At 42.0% G+C, this 21,035-nt stretch overlaps 1 protein-coding gene across 3 annotated transcripts; it reads left to right on the top strand.

The window, feature by feature from the left end:
- Window positions 1-1,103: 1,103 nt before the first annotated feature.
- FKBP9 (FKBP prolyl isomerase 9) lies at window positions 1,104-19,710 on the top strand. Of its 3 annotated transcripts, none has more exons than XM_049817189.1 (10): window positions 1,104-1,419; window positions 5,508-5,653; window positions 6,237-6,426; window positions 7,143-7,288; window positions 8,533-8,722; window positions 11,018-11,163; window positions 12,378-12,564; window positions 14,485-14,630; window positions 16,134-16,297; window positions 18,076-19,710. In XM_049817189.1, exons 1-10 carry the CDS (start codon window positions 1,166-1,168, stop codon window positions 18,256-18,258), a joined length of 1,752 nt encoding a protein of 583 aa, XP_049673146.1. In that variant the 5' UTR covers window positions 1,104-1,165; the 3' UTR covers window positions 18,259-19,710. The 3 variants fall into 3 exon arrangements, with proteins under 3 accessions (XP_049673146.1, XP_049673147.1, XP_049673148.1); XM_049817190.1 differs by lacking the exon at window positions 1,104-1,419 and adding an exon at window positions 2,107-2,958; XM_049817191.1 differs by lacking the exon at window positions 1,104-1,419 and adding an exon at window positions 5,939-6,124 and having other exon boundaries at window positions 5,566-5,653.
- Window positions 19,711-21,035: the final 1,325 nt, after the last annotated feature.

The following is a 21,035-nucleotide window of genomic DNA, read 5'->3' as shown; positions in this document are numbered from 1 at the left end:
ACCGTTCGATTTGGCTGCATCTCTTCTCTTGCTGTGGTTATACAGCTGCGTGGCGGATGCGGAAAGACTGGGGAGCTGGGCCTGTGAGCCGTTGTCTCCCCAGCTGCGATGCTCAGGCATTTATCACTACACCACCTTCCCTGGTTTTGGTGGTTTCTTTTCACAAGCAGTCCACCCGAGCGTGGGTTGTTCTTGTTTAACAATGTATCCATAACAAAATCTTATAACTGATGTTTCTTAAATAAATTATATTCCTAGGTGTGCCTGCATTTCCAACCAGTTGCCCCAAGCCTGCTGTCATAAAATTCACTGCTTTTCAAAAATACTGTACTATTTGACTTCATCTTGCTCGGGGTTTGGTGCTTCACGTGCAGATACTTGGCTTTTCCACGCTTCTTCACTGAAACCAGTTAGAGTAACAGGGAAAAAAATCTCGGTTCCTCCTCACCGGCGTGTGCAAGATCAGGGAGAGAGGAAAAGCGGAGAGCTGGCCGACTGGGACGGCCATCCCTCTTGGATGCTGGTGTCCTACTGGGTGCTCGTCAGGTCATTCTTTTCTGGGTCATTTGCAAAGTTTCCCTGACAGGGTGTTTGCAAATACCTGTGGCAGGACTGGTGCGCGTCAAGCAGTAGATGCCGAGACAAACTGGTACGTATCTTTGGAGTTTCGATCTAAACCGGAACATTTTACATCTACAAACATTCGCAGCCCTGCACGGAGTACGTGCGCCGCGGTGCCAGCGCAGTAACAAAAAGCCCCGATGCTGGGCTCCGTGGTCGCGCCTTCGCTCCATCCCAGGGCCGCCAGCGCGGCTCCCGACAGCTCGCCCTCATCTGCGGGGGGGGCGGAAGGAACGGCCCGGGGGGGCGGCCCGGCGACGGCGCCACGTCGCGCCGCCCTCCCCACCCCCCGCCAGCCCGGGGGGGGGGCGGCTGTGCCCGCGCTGCTCCGCTCCCGAACGGCGCAGCCCCGCCGCGGGGGTGGGGGGAACCGGCGCCGAGGCTGCTCCTCCCCCGCCCCCAGGGTGGGAGCGCTTCATCCACGTTTGCAAGTTTGCAGCGGCGGGAGGAGGAGCGGGCGGGGCGGGGCGGGACGGGGCGGCCGGCCTCCGCTCCCTCCCTCCCTCCCTAGTGCACCCTGCGGCTGCCCCGCTCGCAGCCCTCCATGGCGGGGCCGGCGGCCGTCCGGCGGCGGGGTCCCGGCTGCGGGGCCCTGCTGCTGCTGCCGGCGCTGCTGGTGAGCTGGGCGGCGTGCCAGGCGCCGCCGGTGCCCGCCGCCGAGCCCCCCTGGGACGGCGCCGACGTCCGCCTCGAGCGGCGCTTCGTGCCCCAGAGCTGCCCGCGGGCCGTGCGGCCCGGAGACTTCGTGCGCTACCACTACCTCGGCTCCTTCCCCGACGGCAGCCGCTTCGACTCCAGGTCTGGCTTACGCCCGCCTCGGGGCTTGGCGTGCCCTGGGCGTCCCGTCCCGTCCCGTCCCGTCCCGTCCCGTCCCCTGCCCCGGGACGCAGCCCCTCGGGTTTGGCTCTTCGGGGAGAGGAGAGGAGGGGAGCGAGCGGGACTGTGCCTGCGAGGGTGTTTTGGGGATGTCCGGGGGTGGTGGGGCCGGGTGGAGGCCGCGGTCGAGGTTCGGTTCGGTTCGGCTCCCGCTGCTCTTCCCAGCTGCGTCCTGCTGTGGCCTGTGAACCCTTTTGGGGTTGACCGGGGGGAAGCAGGTCTCTGGTGAGCTGGGCAGCGGAGAGCAAGCCCAATTTGCAATACAAGCGAGAACGCAGGAGGTATCGGCAGCCGTGGGAAGGTGTCTTCGAGATGTGGAAGGGCAAAGAGCTGGGGTGTGACTGCTGGGGGCTGGGGGCGAGACCTCTGCGGTGGCTGGGTCCAGTTCACAGTAGTTGGCGTGCCCTGACGGATGCCCACCACGTTCTTCCAGCTGCTTCTTAAGGCGCTGACTGGGAGCTTGCTGCTCCGAGAGAAGACCGTAAGGATATTCGGTTAGCCTGGTAAACAGAAGCATATATGGTATCGCAGTCTCTCTCAGTATTTCGTGATTTCCTGCCCGTTTCTTTCTGTACGTTTCCTGTGTCTTCTCCAGGCTCAAACCTACTCGAACGCAAACATTTCCGAATCACTGTCTTTGCCAGAAATATAAGAATTATCAGGCTCTGCTTACATGGAATTTTTTGGATAAGTTACCCTTGAAGAAATGTGCCCTACGTACAGTGAAGCGCCTGGCTGCTTTCCTGCTGTTATTTTGGGATCAGAAAGCCTAAATAGTAGGATCAGGAGATTGTGAAGGATGCTGATGCTGCTGACAGCCTATTTGTTTTTACTTGCTTTGTTCGTTGCCGCTGATCAAAGTATTACTCGGAGAGAAAAAACAAAATGTATTTTCAGTAATCCTGGTAATCTTCCTTGTGCTTCAAGGAAAATCTGCAGCCTTGGGGAAGTAACTGTCCTTCAAAGTAAGCTCAGCTTTTCCTCTGAGACTTCAGTGTGCCGGTAGTGCTGCTTTACCAGCACTACTTCTTCCCTGGGTAAAGTGTGGAACACGGTAGCTGACGTTTCAGCGGGGGTTGGTGCAGTTTCAGTGAAAAGGCACAGCAAGGACAGTGAATTCATTGGCAACTGACGGTCTCGGAAAATAAGTCTTAGCTGCGGATGTGAGGACACACAAAGGCAGCATCCTCATGGCTCATTTTACAAATATGCGACAATTGGAAAACCAGCCCTGTGTTCGGAAATGTGTTTCTGATTTCTGCAGATACATACTGAGGCTTACTTGTACTCTGAGTTGTACCAGCAAATTTCTGCACTGAGGCAGGGCACCTGGAGGGGCTTCCCAGGTGCTGGCTCTCATTTAATTCCAAGTTCCTTGCCATTTGGCTCTGAATTATTTGGGGCAGGAAGAGGCTGTGCAGAACCGTACAGCAGTTATCTCTTTGTGTCCTCTAAATGTTGGTAAGTAAATAGTAACGATGATAGTCTAATCTAACTCGAGTATTTGTATGGCCACCTTCATTTCAGAAGGGTGCAAAAAGCCAGGTTTGCTGAGCTTGTGATTTTTTTTGTTCATGTTGACATAGATTTTTGCTATTCACTATGGTCTTTTTTCAAGATTGATGACAGTGGTCTATCATGTTAAGACAATGGAAAATTAGGAGAGTTTTATCTTCTGTAGGTTAATGGGAGAAGATGACAGTGGTCTATCATGTTAAGACAATGGAAAATTAGGAGAGTTTTATCTTCTGTAGGTTAATGGGAGAAGATGACGGTGGTCTATCATGTTAAGACAATGGAAAATTAGGAGAGTTTTATCTTCCGTAGGTTAATGGGAGAAATATTTTGGAGTATTTGTTGTAAAATCTTTAGTGTTCCTTGCGTACAAGTTAAACATATTTGGTCCATTGTACTAAAATTAGCCTGTTAGAAAGCCCCTTTTTCTACCTGTCAGAGTTGCTACTTGTTTGTTTTGTTTTTTTGTTTTTTTTTTTAAGTTTATGAAAGTGCTTACCAGCATCAGTTTAGTCAAACACTACCATAAAATTTGTCTAGAAAATACTCCAGGTGTTGAACTAAGGGCAGTTTTACTTTGTTTCTTCTCCAGCTGCTGAAAATGTTCTTGAGGTTTAAAATTATTTTTCTATATTTCCCAGTAGAAGGTGGTAATACTGCTCTTGTTAACAGGCTGTTGGCAAAGTCTTAGTAATCATGACTGTCACATGTAATGTGCCTGTTTATTCTTTTTGGTTTTTTTCCCTATCAGTATTTGCATTTTCATTTCTATGGCCATAAAATGATTTGCATTTTTAAGTCTGCATTTAATTGCTTAGTCATTTGCTGTTAATTTGGTAAATTCCACTAATAGAAACTAATTTTGTGTAGTTTTAAGGAACCTGCAAAGTCAGTCCTGCAAAGCTGCACGATCTCTTCATTGCTTTGTTCCATTCTTTGCTTAGCATCGATGTTTTCTTAATTGTAGGTTTATTTTTGGCCCCAAACCCCCCTCTTCTATTTTAAGTCCATCCCAGATGTATTGCCAAGCTTTGTCAATTGCTACAAAATACCATTTTGGGGCATTTCTTAGAACCATTTATGTTATTAGTCTTAACATCTTAATGATGGGTTTGTGTGTATAATAGAATTTGTCAGGAGCTAATTTAAATATTTTCCATCCTTGCCTGAGAGTGGGAATATTTGTGCAACCGAAAGTGAATGCGCTGTATAGAGAGTCGTCTATTTTAAGGGAAATGTTTGCCAGAAAAAAAAAAAATGATGGCGCAAACAGAGAGATCACTCAGTAAAATATTTGAGGGATTGGAGGCACTGGGACTGTTAGGAGGCTCGGTATGTTGTGGAAGTGATGTGTATAGTCTTTGAAGGAAAGTTTGACATCATTTCCCTAGCATTATCTAGCTACTGGCTGTTTTCCAAAATATTTTAGCAGGCAAAGAGGCACAAGCCTTTTTTTTCTTCTTTTTTTTTTTTAATTATTTTTTCCAGTGCTGCCTTTTATCTGGGGGGAAAAAAAAAGTTCCTTTAAATTATAAAAGGAATTTGAGAGAATGGAAGCAGTAAAGGCTTAAGAATAAGCATGAAGCTTTTGAAATGCTTCCTGCTGCATGTTTATACATTGATTAAAAAAAATAACGGCAGTAATTCAGGCACAGGAAAGAGGGGTCATTGTGTGTATTTAAGGTAGTCGAACTAATCACGTAAGCTAATGCTGGTGTACTCCTGTGGTAATGCTGCTGCTGTCCATGCTCTCTGGAAACTAAAACATTTGAGCATCATTTCTTTTACCTTTCAAATGTTCATGTATTATCACAGTGGAAGATCATTTAGCTGGGTATCTTAATTCCTGATCTGGCAAACTCGCTTTTTAAAGCACATCTCTATTTTTTGCTATTCAAGTCTTAATGACATGAGAACTGGGAATGTGGAGGAGAAAATAAGTAACCAACTGGAGAAAATAAATAATCAACCGGCAAATCTCACCACTATTACTCGAAAAGGCATCTTTTTCCCTTTCCTCTTCTCCCACAAGAGAATCCCCAGCCACGATGTCTCGCATTGTAAAGCTGGTCGATCTTGCCTAATATTTTTGTGGTGTTGCTCACCAAAATCAATATGCTGAGCTCCTACTGTGGGAACAGTCATCCTTTCATATATTGTAATAGTGTTTAATTTTTCTTTCTTGGCCGTAATTTTCCAGTGCTGCTTATACTATTAGTGTGTAAATTTGCCGTTTGAAGTTATGGGCTTTGGGTGCCTGCAGTATATGTCACATATAGCTAGAATGCGTTTCAGATAGACAGTCAGCAGGGAGCAGGAGAGCTGGGCTGAAGTCTCAGAAACGTTTAGATTTGCCACTTCTCTTAGCGGCTGTCTTGCGATAAAGTTATGCTGACGGGGCAAGTGGGAGACAAGGTACAGTTAAGCTCTCAAAAAAATGGTGGAATGATGGGTAAATGAACCGCTAACACCTTTGCTCACTTTTCCCTCTTTAGCTATGACAGGGGATCCACGTTCAACGTGTTTGTGGGAAAAGGTCAACTTATTGCTGGGATGGACAAAGCTCTGGTTGGCATGTGTGTGAACGAGCGGCGGTTCGTGAAAATTCCCCCTAAGCTTGCCTACGGCAGTGACGGCGTCCGTAAGTGCAGCAGCGGGCCAGTGAATAGCTGGTTGTGCAAGTGATTCAGCCGAGCAGATAGAGAACAGAGTCACAGAAAAGAAGGGTAGAATTTGCAAGTAGTGAATTTCAGAGGAATTCTCCCCGGCTCAGGGGTGTTTGTTAAGCCTATAGCCTAGCTAATTGCTCCAGGCTCCCTCTGGGTGCACCAAAGGAAGAGCTGTGCAAGCGAACCTTGCTCCTAAAGTTAACTACTTATTTATACCTACCTCGCTGTTAAATAGTTATTGTGTTTTGGCCTTGCAGTGCTGCACAAGGTCTTGCCAGTGCCAAAAGCAGCTTTGCTCTGCAGACTCAGAGGCAACAAGTGCTAAATCAAGAGCAGTTTGCCTGATGGACATACTTGATAACGGTTCATGTTGCCAGATTCTCCCCCTTCTTATGTAGCTGCAGCAGTGACAAGGGGACAGGGGGATATAAGCACAAAAAGGAGTAAGTTGTACATCGTGGATTTTATTTAGGGAATCTGTAGATTGGTTCCCTTTTTGCTGATATCCTGTAGAAAAAGGAAAAGAAAACTGGTTGTGTTGTTTTGGTTTTGCAGCTGGTGTGATACCCCCCAATGCTGTGCTCCATTTCGATGTGCTTCTGATCGATCTCTGGAACTTGGAGGACGAAGTGCAGGTTCAGACTTACTTCAAACCTGAGAAATGTCCTCGGACAGTTCAGGTGTCTGACTTTGTACGATACCATTACAATGGAACGTTCTTAGATGGGACCCTGTTTGATTCAAGGTACGCAGCTGGGTTGTGTGTCCTTTTGTCTTTTGATAGGTATCTGATGCCACCTTAAACCATCACTTCGCTCTTCATGGGTATAACAATTAATGCTAATTGCCCAGAAAGACAAGAAACCAAAGCTAGCATCATAAAAGTGTCAGTAATTTATTCAGGGGTTATGGGACAGCAGTACTGACTCAAACCAATGAAACAGTAGACTATTTGTGTGTGAGCATTACCAGCCTGGCTCCTCTTTTTTAAAATTTCATTCCCTGTATCTATATTAGTATTTATTGCAGTTAGCTAGTAGTTTTTATAACCACTGCAGCATAGCTATTCAAGTTAGATACAAGCTTTATAAACTAAGCAGAGTTTGTGATGAAATTGAGCTACTAACGTTTTCATACTGAGATTTTACGTTTACAGCGTGCATACTTTGTTAAAGTTCTGTGGAAAATGATGCTTTAATAACAGCTGCTATTATGTTTGTGAGCCACTTTTCAGAACCTCTGTTAGGTTCCTGAAATAGCTAAGCACTCTGGAAAACATCACCCAGCCAGCCCTTGGTAAATCAAGGAGCAATATTTTTGGAGCAGCAGGTTGTGAGTTATATTGTGCATAGCATGTGGCTTTTAAAGAATAATATTGTTCTTTCCTGTGCCTGTCTGACATTTGGTTGTGGGTTTTTTTTGGTTGTGGGTTTGTTTTTTTTTTTTTCTGTTCATTTTTAGCCATAATCGGATGCGAACTTATGATACCTATGTGGGAATTGGATGGCTGATTCCTGGTATGGACCAGGGTCTCTTGGGAATGTGTGTAGGAGAGAAGCGCATTATCACAATACCACCTTTCCTGGCATATGGAGAAGAAGGAGATGGTAAAAGTTTTTTTTGTTTTTTTTTTTTTTTTAATCCAGGTCAACCATATTTTAAAAAAAACTTGCACTTTGTGTATTTTAAATTTATGGACAGCATTATTACCCATTTCAGACAGATGGAACAAAGTAATGGAAAGAGAGGTTCAAAATATATTATGTACAGGATTGGACTGATTAGAAAGTACAAGATTTACAGAAAAATTTAAACAGTAAATTGCTTAACAGACATATTGTTGAAACAGTTGTAATCTTTTTATACTGAAATTTTATTTCATTCAGACAATATAATCTGTGATTAATATCTAGTGGCTACAAAAACTTGAAGTCTGGTGACTGCATAATTGTTTCAATGACTGCCACAGAGAGCAAAAACTTTTGCAAAAAGAAAATACGTATTTTTAGTTCCAGTTTTGTTCTTCTTTTTTTTTTTTTTTTGTAACCAATGCTCTAGTAATAACTACAAGGTAGATTAATTGTCCTGTGAGGCTGTATGCAGCCTGTGGGTCATACGTAGAGGTCTTCGTGTTAAATGAGGGGGCAGTTAGGTATAGTTTGGGACTCTTCCTTAAATTCTTTCTCTGCTCTAGTGTTTAAGGATGTGTCTGTGGTATACAAGGTTTCATACCCCTTCCATGACTTCATTACCATTAACTGTAATAGCCATCTCCATGGATAACAAAACTTTGTGGAGTTATGTTTTTAAATTTTGCTAGGATCTTGAGCTCAATGGTCCTCAGTCAAAGCAACCCACACTATAATTTGTGTATTGATGGAAAAGTACATTTTCACTGAGATACTCAATTTACCCTTCTTCAACTTCCATCATGTGGTCTCCTGTTTTGATACTAACAGGATGGGAAGAGCGGATGTACCAGATTTGTATTCTAATGATTATTTTATGTACTTTCATGAAGGGCGTTGGAAATACTGGTAGACTAAACCATGCAGCTCAGATGGAGCTGGTGTATGTTGACTAGGATGGGTGTTGCTGAAGATGCTGATGTTTTCAGTGAGGCAGTGCCATCACAATAGTAACAGAATGAAATACTTGAGTTGGAGAATTGAGTGACAAACCCACAAATGAAACAAAAAATGACTGACTAGAAGCAGATTACACTAATTTATTTTGGGAGGGGAGGCGCTTGATATTCGGCAGTGGGTTACTTTTCTTCAAGAAACATGTTTAAGCTCCTTCTACAACACCTGCAATTTCTTACGAATTTTCTACTCTAACGCTTTTGTAGGCAAGGACATCCCTGGCCAAGCTTCCCTTGTCTTTGATGTGGTTTTGCTAGATCTCCATAACCCCAAAGATGGTATTGCTATTGAGAACCAGCATGTGCCTGAATCTTGTGAGCGGAGAAGCCAGACAGGAGACTTTCTCCGATACCATTACAATGGCACACTTTTGGATGGCACATTGTTTGATTCCAGGTAACCAAACCGTTCAGCCCTACAGATCCCATTTCCAGTTTGACTCGTCTGTCTTGTCCATAATATACCCAAATACAATTCTTTGCTTTTCCTTCCTTTTTGAAATTTTTGAGTGGAGTTGGAGTCTTCTGTTCTTAAAAATCTCATAGAAAACTTTTCAATATGGGAAGGGAGATGAAGACCTATTTTGTATTATGACAGTATCACAGATGCCATCTAGGGGTTGTGATCCACCTGGTGAAGCTATGGGTGCTTTAGACGCTTGTGCCTGAAGACTCTTTGCCCCGTAGAGTTTATCTGTCAAATAGGTAATACTAGTGAAGAGAGAGAAAATAAACACGATTCCCATTTTATGTCCTGAGAATTGTGAGTCAGTGTGCTAGTGGCTAGTTTGAGGTTAATCTCAAGACAATCTTTCCATTTGTACTTGAAAACTGTTTGCATTTCGAAGGCTAATGTCTTTCAAGACTGAATTCAGCAACAGGGTTTCTGTGATAAAGGAAGATGAATTGCTGTCACATGAAATTCAAAGCTCTCTGGGCACATGAGCTTCACCTACAGAACTATAGGATTAATAATACCTTTGTAGCTTCCTGTCACTTTTGTTTGCTCTTTAATGAGCAGTACTTTACTTTCCCACTCCAGCTTTCGGAACAGCTAGCATAAGTAGCTAAAAAGAGTTGAAAATGAGCCACTGTAAAACATAAATACGAAATAATAAACTCATGGAAAAATGTTTAGTACTACTACAGCTGCTGCAAGCTGAAGATCAGTTTACAAACAAAAGCTGCCTAGTATGCCATGTGTGCTACTTCCTGTGAGGGGGAGTCAAGGCATCGTATCTCCTGTAATTGAATTGAGGTGCCGTAAGGTTCAGAATCAGTCTTGACCTCCCCATTCTACTGCCCAGCGTGGTGGGAGGATAGAAAAGCAGGAGACCTGCATCAGCAGCCATCACTGTATATCTTAATGTACAGCTCATGAAAACTTGTAAGTTAAGAACTTAAAGCTTATCCACAGTGCACCTGCCCAGAATCTCTCTTTTTTTGAGATGTAAATGAGCATTGTCTGTAGTAATTAACTTTTGAAAATGGTTGTAGTGTTTATATTAGGGTTGTTGTCAATAAATAGTAATGAGTGCTTTGTAGACAGTAGCCTCTACATCATTCTAAGTGCTGACAGTTATTAGAGGGTTTATTCATTAGAGTGTTGTATCCTGGCTTCCTGCAGAATTTACAAGAAAGGCCACTATCTTACAAGTATCTATGAAGAAATAGAGCAGCTAACAATAGTTATTGAAAGCCTTGGAGTTCTCCAGGAGAAAAATTCTCACTAGTAGCATGCCAAAAGCGCTGCAGATGGCTGGGATTGAGAGCTCTAATTATCTTTTCCTTCATTTTTCCCCCCTGCAATATTCAGCTGCAGAACTGCCCCTGGGCAGCTCAGCCAGGGCTATCTGGACTTAGAGCAGTTGAATAAACATCTGAATTGCATCAGATGCTGGTCTTGCTCTTTCCCAGAGTTACCTCGTAAAGATGAATTAAAACCTTTCTGCCTTCCCTTCCTTGGGTTGTGCCTTCGTGTAGCGTGCCCTGTAGAAACACAGAAGATAGACACATCCTTGTAATAAACATCATTTGTTGTTGTATGCTTGTTCTATTCTGTTGTTAGGTGTTGAAGCAGATCCTTCGACCTATGTATAAGTGATTACATAGTTTGAAAGGGAGGGATAGTATTGATACTGTTTTGTTGTCATGACTCATTTTAATGCTGTGCATCCCAGGAGAACCTATTTATCCCACCTCTTCCTTATAGTAGTTGAACTACATAGCTGTGGTTGCAAAATGAGACCGTCCGAAGGGTGTCTCATGAAAATGAACATAAACTATATCTAGTTGATAAGCACTTATTAAAGTAGCATCAGGGCAGGGGAAAATTTAAAGGAGAAACCTGATTTTTTTTTCAGTTACTTATCAAAACATGTTTTCTGTTTAGTCTAAAATACATTAATAAATGAGATTTTCTTTCAAAATACAGGAGAAACATATTTGCAAATAAGCTGTTCCCTAGCCAGGGTCCCAGTACTGGTTAAGAAATGATGCATGCATCACTGACTGATGAAACCTGGTGGCCTAGATTCATTGAACATGGTGATTGCATTGTGCCTCTCTGGTGCTAGTTAATGACCGTGTGCTTGACCTTAACCGGTTTAAGAATTGTGTTGCAGACCTATTGCGAGATTCTGTGTTTTCTTGAATACACCTGACGCTGCTAAAATGCAAATACTTTCCATAGCTATTCACGAAATCGTACATATGACACCTATGTTGGGAAAGGTTATGTGATTGCTGGAATGGATGAAGGTTTGCTAGGTGTGTGCACTGGTGAAAAAAGAAGAATAATAATCCCCCCCCATCTTGGGTATGGAGAAGAAGGAAGAGGTGAGCTTGGCTTTTCATTCAATCTGCTGTAATTAATGATGTTTCCTTTATTGTTTAGTGCCTCTGTGTGTAGTTCCGGGTTTTTTTGGCATTTGAAAGGCTTTTTCGTTATTCTTATTCTTTTCATTATTTTATTGGCATGCAACTGACAGGATTACACCCAGAATTATTTTAATTAGCTAAAGAGGTAGGACAATAATGATGCAGAACAATCTCACATGTAATTGGTGACCTTAAATTATTTGGATAATTAGTGTTTCAGGCAGACTGGCGCTTGGATGCCAGGAGCTCTGCAGTGTGAAATCTTCCTTCCTGTGTGTCTTAACAAGCTCTTTTTGCTAAAGGAATCGATCGTGTTAAGTTTTCTTCCCCATTCCTTCCACAGCCACGGGCTTTGTGGACTTTTAAGCCACCTCTGTAAACGGTGGATGCATGTAACAGCAGAGTGTCTGTGTATGTATAACACAGAATTAACATTCCTTTGGGAAAACTCGGTACCTAAAAGGATTCCTGTGAGAGGTCTAATAGGATAACCTTTCTAGCCAATCACAGTTTTAAGGCTGGTGTTTCAAGAGGTACCTCCTGGGATGTTATTTGGAAAATGTGACTTGGAAGAAAAGCCTCTCCTCTGGGAATGCAAATTCTGTGCTGTTGATTTGGGTATTAGATTCCTCTACCAGCAAACCCTATTCCTGGGTCTGGATGTGTCTGTCAGTCCTGGTAATGCAATTGCACATTATCCTGGGAAGCGTGGGAAGAAGTTGCTTGCTTTCAGGACATTTTAAGGAAATGTAACCTTTTAGACATAATGGCATTCCTTGAAGCATGAGAAGTCCTACAAGAATCTTGATTATCAATAATGAATTGGTACATGAAGCACAAATCAGTTATTTAGGGTGGTCCCAGGCAATACATGATTATTGCTTCATTTCTGCATAACTTTCAAATTCAGAATAATGGAAATTTTTTTCCTTCACTGTTGAAGTGGGTGTGTGTTTATTGCTTTTCCACTGATTCTCTTTCCTAAGTGGGATGCAGCTTGCATCTGTTGCATACAGAGGAGGTGTAATCTTTTAATTCTGAGTGAGAAGAGTAAAATGACTTAGTAGCAGACACAGTGGGAATACATATTCCTACAGGGTGCAGTACCTGGTCGTCATAAGCCTGTTAGGATACCATTTTTTCTCTACTTGCCTAATTTGCTTCCTATTTAGGAAAGATTCCAGGATCTGCAGTGCTTGTCTTTGACATCCACGTGGTTGACTTCCACAACCCCTCAGATTCGGTTGGCATTACCGTTAACTACAAACCTTCCAACTGCACCGTACTGAGTAAGAAGGGAGATTACTTGAAGTATCACTACAATGCTTCGCTCCAGGATGGTACTTTGCTGGACTCGACGTAAGTATATCACCTAGTAAAGAAAATATCTCTAGCAGCTGTCAAAGCAGAGTGAATCACCTGCAGAGCGGGTTGGCAGGGAATAAAGAATTTTTAAGTAAAAAATTGAGTATTTATGTAAAATGTATTTTTATGTCTGCCTGCCTAAGATACATAGGAGAAGGAAAAGAAAAAGAAAATCTGTCATAGCATAATGAGAGACCTGGGAACAGAGGATGTAGGAATGTGCTGGAGAAGAACATAAATACTACAGGTGGAGTGACAAAACAGGTTGTCTGCATGGCAGTCTGTTTAAGTGGGCTAATTCGGGTGTCTCGGCCAGTCATACTAGAACGACACAGGGCTTGGCATGAATGAATTGTCCAAGTTTATTCAGTTTCTTGGGTAGGATTTGCGCTCTGTGCTGATTCGGTGCTCCTGAGAGAGGTCTGGTAGGGCTACTTTGTGTAGTCTTGTTAAAGCTGTCTTGAGTGTGGTTTATAGTAAACGGTCGCCTGTCATATCTGTACCGCACATGGGTGCTAGTTTTCCTGTATTGTAGTGTTGTGGTAAGCGTCAGCATGGAGAAACTATCAGAGGGCTTGATCGTGACTGTGATGATAATGTTCATTTTCCTCCTTCCTGTTGACAGTAGGTTTATGAGGGAAGCCAGAGATCGCTCCCGTCTGTCTCGTATAGAACTAAAGTGAGCCCATCGCATTGTTTGCTGCAGCTACAGGAATGCTTCTGCTAGCTTTTTTTCTGCCTTCATCGTTTGGATAGTGCAAGTCATCTAAATAATATTTTATATTATTCTATAATATAATTTTATAATTAAGGCAAGTTAGGAAAAGCTATTTTTAAACAGGTTATAACTAACATAGGAAACCGCTCGTAGTTTTCACGGTGTACACAATAGCTTGCAGACCTGAAAAGCTGGCTTACATTGAAGCACGTGATGTGATGCTGTAGGCAAGTATGAATGCAAGTAATGTGTTCAGATTCAAGACACCTTTTATATGGCAGGAATGCTCAATTCCCATTTTGTAGCAGGAACCAAGGGATGTCAAGACTATCTTAAAGCAGTTTGTAGAGAATCAAAGATCATGAATCTTGTGCTCCTAGTTTTAAGGCTGACCTCCTAGCCACTGAATTGTTTTCTTTACAAATAATACTCTGTTATACAAGCACATCCTGCAGTGGTACAGCCAAGCCAAATAACCAAAGAAAGGAGACCAACAGAAGAAAGGGTCCTGCTGTTATGACACATGCCAAGTAAAAAGTCTTTACACTGCACGTTCTGCTTTTAGAATCACAATACATGTTTAACTTCTGGCGTTTTAACTCCTGTTAATTTCTGATTTTAGAAATGAGCCACCAGCAGCAAGGTATAATTCAAAATATAATATGGTTAAATAGCAGCAGTAGTAGTATACTTCCAAGCTGTCTTGGTTAAGTGACTACTACATTACAGCGACTGATTTCATTAAAGGGATGGCCGATCCATGTGAATGCACCCAGATCCTTAGAGGTTGGTAGTTCTGGGACAAATGTACATCTGGAATTTTTATATCTGCTAAAATGTCCAACTTCATTAGTTAAAAATGTGTGAAAGGCAAAAGTCCTTATTTCAAGATAAAATACTTTGGGGGCTTAATTGGCAGGATTAATTATTTTAATGGGATTTCATTCAAGAAGCCCATAATATTAGTAGCAGAAGATTTGTCAACAGTGAGATGCTTCTGTTTGGTGTTGGCTGTAACTTGCTACCTTGAGAACAACTTCAGGTAACTGCTTGGTAGAACAGAGCATTGGGCACCAAGTTAATTTTTGGCAATGACAGGACACTAATTAGAAACTGCTGTTTCTGGGGTAATTTTGAACAACATAAATTCTCTACTGTATGTTGAAATTTTTAATTTTTCTTCCCTTCCTCTCCAGACACAGCCTTGGCAAGACCTACAACATAGTTCTGGGATCTGGACAGGTGGTTGTGGGAATGGACATGGGCCTTCAAGACATGTGTGTTGGGGAACGACGAACAGTTGTTATTCCACCTCATCTTGGTTATGGAGAAGATGGAGTTGGTAAGCGAGTGAAACCTATTGCACATCCACTTAGCATCTCTTGAGTAACTGAAACGCAAGTGCGCGTGTTTTGTTACTTGCTATGCATTAGGTGACACAAGATGAGCTCTTAGCTGCTTGAATGGGAATTTTTTAGAGGTTTTCCATTTCATTATTTTAGACAACCTCCCCGTTCCCCAATGAAATGAACATCCTGTGTTGCGTTTTAAGTCATAGTGTTACTGTGGCCAATAGAAAGTCCATCCCAGTAGAGAAGGGAACACATGCCCTCAGTAATGTTGCTTTGTCAAAATGGAAATCTCCAGGCACTCTGGTGTTGCAGAGGGATGTAAACAGTGTTCTTCATTATAGGGAACTGGGTACTCATGCTTGGACATGCGATGTGGTGTTCGGGAAACAAAAATGAAGGGGACTGTTCAGCACTAATATGTTAGAAAATTCAAAGAAAACTCAAAACTGAGAAACTACATAAGCTGAATGTATTGGTGCCGTTGAAACCCCAACACCAATACATTTAAGGCAGTTTGCTCTGTTTTAGAGCATTGAGGCTTACCAATTTTTAATGACGGTGACAACAATAATAAAAAGAACAATATAGAAGTGACAAGAACTTTCATATCCCAGTATGTGTGGTTGTTACTGGTCTTCTGAGTTAAAAGTCTCGAGGGAAAGGAGTCTATCAGGAGATCACCATGATCAACAAACTCTGGTACGTATGGAAACAGTTGCATAAGTTGCTATGTTTTTGAATAGCTCCAGAACAGTTTGTATTTTATAAAGGCTCTCTGTCAGGCATCACATGTCAAGCTTAATGGAGAATTAATTTGTGATAAGAGATAAAAAAGCATTTTCACTTGTACCTGTCTTCCGTGAAAAATTGAGTATTATATATATGCAACATTTTATACTATAAAATTGCATAGTTATATATAATAAATTGAAAATTTCCTCATAACATAAAAAGTCTGCTGTGTTAAATATCTGTCATAGGTATTTGCCATCTTTCAAATTGCATTCAATACACACGGTCTGAAACATTGCATGGTTGTTAGTGTTTTGGTGTGTACCCAGATATCTGAAGAGATTGCTCGTTTGCTACTGGAGAGAAGTTAGAGGTGACCTCAGTTTTCTTATTCAAGGTTAAATGAAACTCTTTCCATGGTTTCATTGATGTAACATCCCAAGCTGTTGCAACACTGTTGAGTCTGTCAGGAGCACCTTGATACACAGTGTATTGGTGAGATAAAGGAAAATTGATTCATTCCAGCAGTTTTATAAGTAAAAAAATGGATGCAGTTTTATTATGAAAGCTTCCTTTATGTTTTGTTCACCTCTGCTGAAGTGAACAGGAAGATTTGGTAGGCTTGGGATCACGGGACTTGGGGATCACAGTAGAGAAGCACCTGTTGGAGCAGGAAGAGAAATTTAATTACGGATTAAAAGGAAAGATACCCTTCAATGTAAGTGAGGATAAATACCCCTCTTTGCTGTTTGTCATGACAGAAGGAGAAGTGCCTGGTAGTGCTGTATTAGTTTTCGACATCGAACTGCTGGAGCTGGTGTCTGGCTTGCCTGAAGGGTACATGTTTGTATGGAATGGGGAAGTCTCTCCCAATCTTTTTGAAGAAATAGACCAGAATCATGATGGAGAGGTTCTTCTGCAGGAGGTAAGCTGAAAAAATGGAAACACTTGCAGGGGTTTTCTCCTACCACCATCAATGCCAACGTTGAAGAATGAGGTCTTTCCTCCTCCTCCTCCTCTTCTCCTCTTCTTCTTCTGACATGGTGTTTGTTGTCAAGTTAACAAGAAAGTAGTGTGTCAGTTAAAACATGGTTATCTAGCTTTAGAGATAGAACCAAAAAGAAAAAAGAAATATAAGAATGGCCGTACTACTTAAGATCATTTAATATTGTGGTCTCCTTGGTCAACAACAGATACTTAGGGCACAAGTTTAAGGGGCAGAGTTAGTATTCAATGATCCTTTGTTGTATCAGCCTTCTCAGTGTCTGTTAGTTAGAAGTTTATGGTGAATTCTTGAGCCAAAGCTGAGCCTTCAGCAGTGCATCCAGGAACCGTCTAATCACTTCTGGAGTCTGGCAGTGCCTGCAGCTGCTCCTTCCACAGGTGAATTGTGTGCTGTGTGAACAAGTCCTTCCCCTTACTTGCTTTTAAAATCTGCAGTGTGAGAATGTCATTGGGTGCCCTGATGGAAAGCCGCTTGCCTTTGCCACATCATCTCTGATAATATAAACCTCTGTGAGGTTTTCCTCTGCGTTTTTTCTTAACTGAGGGGTTCTATTTTTTTTTATCCTCCTCTTAAGCCTTCTTTGTCACCTCTCTGTCGTTCTGTTTTGTGTCCTTCCTCGCCAGAGTAGTGCTGCCTGCAGCGCTCAAGGGGTGGGCTGTGGCCCTGCGGAACAGCGTGGGATGCCTTTGAGCATTTTAACAAGCTAATGGGATGAAATAAAAACCTTGTTTTCCCTTTTCCTAGCACTTTTTTCCACCTCTTTATTTTCCTTCCTTCTCCATCTTCTTTCTTGTGTTTACCTCCACTTTTGCTCTTGCAGAGAAGGTAAGAGCTTTTACCAGTCTAGAGAATGAGTGAGGTAGGAAGTGACTGTTGTTATCCACATCCTCCTGGTCACCTAGCAAGGAGGGGAAGGAGAAGCCAAGGAGATATGAGAGGATACTTGGTCTAAAAGGTGTAAATGAATGTCAGCAGTAGCTCTCATTGCTGAAGCTTATTTAACAAGTAGCGCCAGAGATAACACTAATTGGAAAAGCTGTGTTTGATTGTAGACTGTTTTTGGCAAGCTAGCAATATGACTTCTGTCAGATGTTGTCTAATCACCTTGAATAATTTCATCATACGTATCAGGAAAAGGATTTTTAGGGAAAACTAACCTTGTAACCTTCCCCACCATGGAGTCAAGCAGAAGGCATAATGCCTGAAGTTCCTTTAATAAACGTCACGATATCCTGATACTTAAAGTCTCATTTCTGTGTTTTGTTCTTTTTTTGTGTGTGTTGTTTCTTGTAAGATGCAGGCAGATGTCTGTTTTACAGTGTGAGCTTCTTGTATCGGCATGTGAAATTAAACCCCCTCGGTCCCTATAGATCTGTTTCTATGTTACTCTCTGTTCAACTCATCTTGTCCCTAAATTATGAAAAAGAACTTTTCTGTTATGGGTCCAGGACCCACTGGAATAAGTGAGGAAATCCCTGCTGAGCTCCACAAAGAGTGATTTAGCCTCATGTGTCAGTCCTAATTAGTCCAATTTAGGTTTTAAGCTTTATAGGATAGTAAGAGTGTACTTTTACATACACTTAAGTAGTAGAATGCTGAATAGTCAACAACAAATAAATGCTACTTTTGTGAATATTCTTCAGTTTTAAATGTCTGTTTCATTGTGAGCTGTTTTCTCGTCCTTTCCTTCCACTTAGTTTTCAGAGTACATTCAAGCTCAAGTCGATTCTGGCAAAGGAAAACTAGCTCCTGGTTTTGATTTTGAAAAGATTGTTAAAAATATGTTCACCAATCAAGACCGGGATGGAAATGGTAAAGTTACCGCTGAAGAATTCAAGTTGAAAGACCAGGAGGCCAAAGAGGAACATGATGAACTGTAAAGATAAGAAGAGAGTCCCGAGCTGACCTGCTGACAGGGGTTTCAGCAAGCATGTTTCTGAAAAGTTAGCACTTGGATAGATAGCCTGTGTCTGCCTGTGCCTATGTGGTGGTAGACTGTTAAAATAGGAAGAGATTTTCAGTTGGAATTGTTAGGTATATTTGAAAAAAGTGTGAAGTGCCTCAAGATATAACATATAAACGGATAAAGAGTGTACTGCCATACACGGTATTGTGAACCACGTGGTCTGTTTTTATGCTAAAGATTAGAAGTTCTCATTGAACAATACACAGTCACTTGGATGGATGGATGGTAGGGAGAAAACTTACTGAGTGCTTTTAAAAGAGTTTTAAAAAACCTTCTGTATCTGAAATACTCGTGCAGGAGAACAAACCAGAAAATATTCCCCATGAAAATAACCTGTAAAAATTGTCAGCGCTTGAGCCCAGCTCCTTTCAGAAGGCACGAGCGCTCTTTCCGGTAATGGAACAAACTCATACAAGTATTTGCCAGCAGGAACTCTGATTTGCAAATTGCAGAACATGCAAATGATAGCAATGCCATTGCAGAATTTCCATAAGCTGTGAATTAAATTAAACAGGCCTAGAATTGTAATGCTGTATGTGTTGGGTTTTTTCCTTATGAAATAAAATTTTTCTACCATCTGTATTGTATTTAATTAATAACCTCGACTCTTGCTGGCCTGTTGAAACAGTGTTCCCATCAGTGATTCCCAAACCTTTCTAGTTGCAATCTTATTTATAGTTCCGTTAGACTTTAAACATTAGCATTATAGGGTCCAAATACTGTCATAAGTACTGGATACAGTTGATTTTGTGTTGGACTTCAGTCTCCTCTTTTGGGAATTGTTAGACTAAGGAGTAAGTACTTAAAGCTTATGCAGCAGAGCAGTCTGGCATGGCCAATAAACAAAAAGACAGTGATAGAATCAAGAAACAGACCCATCTGTTTGTGTCTGCAAACATTCTGCCCTATCCCTCAATACAAAATCAGGCCTGGGAGTGCTGTTTAGGTTATGTGAACTCTTCAGACAATCAGCCATTAGATCTATAAATGTAGCAAGCTCTTTAATAGAAAATACACTAAACGGACATGTTTTTCTGGAAGGCTATATGATCCCCCCTCAGTATATTACATGTAAAGAGCACAAATACGTATAGTGTGACACTATCAAAGACAAGTAGAAAGGGAGTTTTGTTTCCATTATCTGCTTTGTGTCTAGTTTCTTGCTTTTCCTGATCTATACATGTGGATTCTAGGCTCCCTGAGATGCTCTTTTTAAAAACTGGTATTTCAATTGGATGAAAACCTTCTGTATTGGTTTTTGATAGAGTTGTTATAGAAAGTGCAGTGAAATACTTTTTTTCTAGTTTGATACCATTAAATATTGAATAACTCATTGATCTTTTTGTTAAATAAAACGTTGATCAACTATTACTGTTAAAGTTTCTTTTTTTTTTTCTGGCATTTTAATGGGTTGGAAACTTGAGTTGAAGCAAATACTCTTCATGCAGCTCTCTTCTCTTGCACACAGCAGGCTTATACCGAGTATGTTCAATGCTGCTTTTGATCTTCAGGAAAAATATTTTAAACTAAGATGATTTGGTTCAAAAGGATTGAAAATAATAAACCACAATAAAAGTTGGGTGTTTTTTTTTTCTTTTCATACTTCACACAGGTGGAGTGAAGTCAAGTCATTCTTTGGCTTTAGGAGGAGGTCCCTAAATTACCCATCCCCTATTGCCATCAGCTGTGACAGTTGGGAGGGTGATGGTTCTCTCAGCTGGGGGCTCCAAGTCTCTCCTTGAATGAAACCGTCTTACGTAAGAAACAACTTTTCATTCCCCAGGGTAGCGAAAGCTAACTCACTGGCCTTTGTGTCTGTGTTTTGGTGTTTTCACTTCCATCTGTAGCTCAAAAAATGCATGTATTGCACCTAAAATGCTGGAAGTCTGGTCTGGTTTGGGCTTGATGTAAATACCAGCCCTTTATACCGGATGTAAATATTGTGGATGTCGGTGAATGGCACTTACAGTCCAAAGGTTTGTGATCTGAATGGCTCCTTAGAAGCGTCACCATCTTGTGAAAGCAGCTTTCTCAGAAGACCGTTGCACAAAATTTTCCCTTTTGTTTTGTTTGGAAGTAGATTGCTCACTTGTCACTGTGGTTCAAACACATTGCTTCTGCGTGCTTTTGGAGCTGAGATAAGGAGCAGGAAGAAAGTTGTGATTTGAATGCTGGCAGGAGCAGTCCTCAGTGTGGAAACAACTCCTTACTCTTCTCATACGTACCCCCAGACTCCAAGTCTGTCGTCTTGCTATCCAGAATTGTTTTATCTAGGAAAATCTTAGTGAATAGCTCTTCCTGCACAGAGGATCATTCCAAATGGTTCCCAGGAGGTGGTCTGAGGAGTTCCTAGTAAACCAGGACGGCAGAGTTGTCCTTCAGGGCAGATGCAGGACAAAACCAGCACCATGCACAAAAGTGCAGTCAGTTGGTAATCCTGAAGATTGCCATGCTGGATTTCTTTGGAAGCGCACATCAATGATGGGATAGCAGGTATGACTTTATCAGTGCTTCCGGCTAGGGTAAGTACATCTGAAATTCTCATTCCGTTGCTCTTTAGGCCTTAGAAAACATGGTTTGTGATCCATCTAAACGCTCTTTAGGCCTTAGAAAACATGGTTTGTGATCCATCTAAACGATGTTTTTCTGTCAAAGAGAAATTTTTGTTGCCCCCTCACCTTATCCCCCCCA

This window comes from Accipiter gentilis, chromosome 14 (assembly GCF_929443795.1).
Source record: "Accipiter gentilis chromosome 14, bAccGen1.1, whole genome shotgun sequence".
Lineage (NCBI taxonomy): Eukaryota > Metazoa > Chordata > Aves > Accipitriformes > Accipitridae > Astur > Astur gentilis.
Note: the sequence above shows the minus strand (reverse complement) of the source record. Positions and strands in the feature narration are given on the sequence as shown.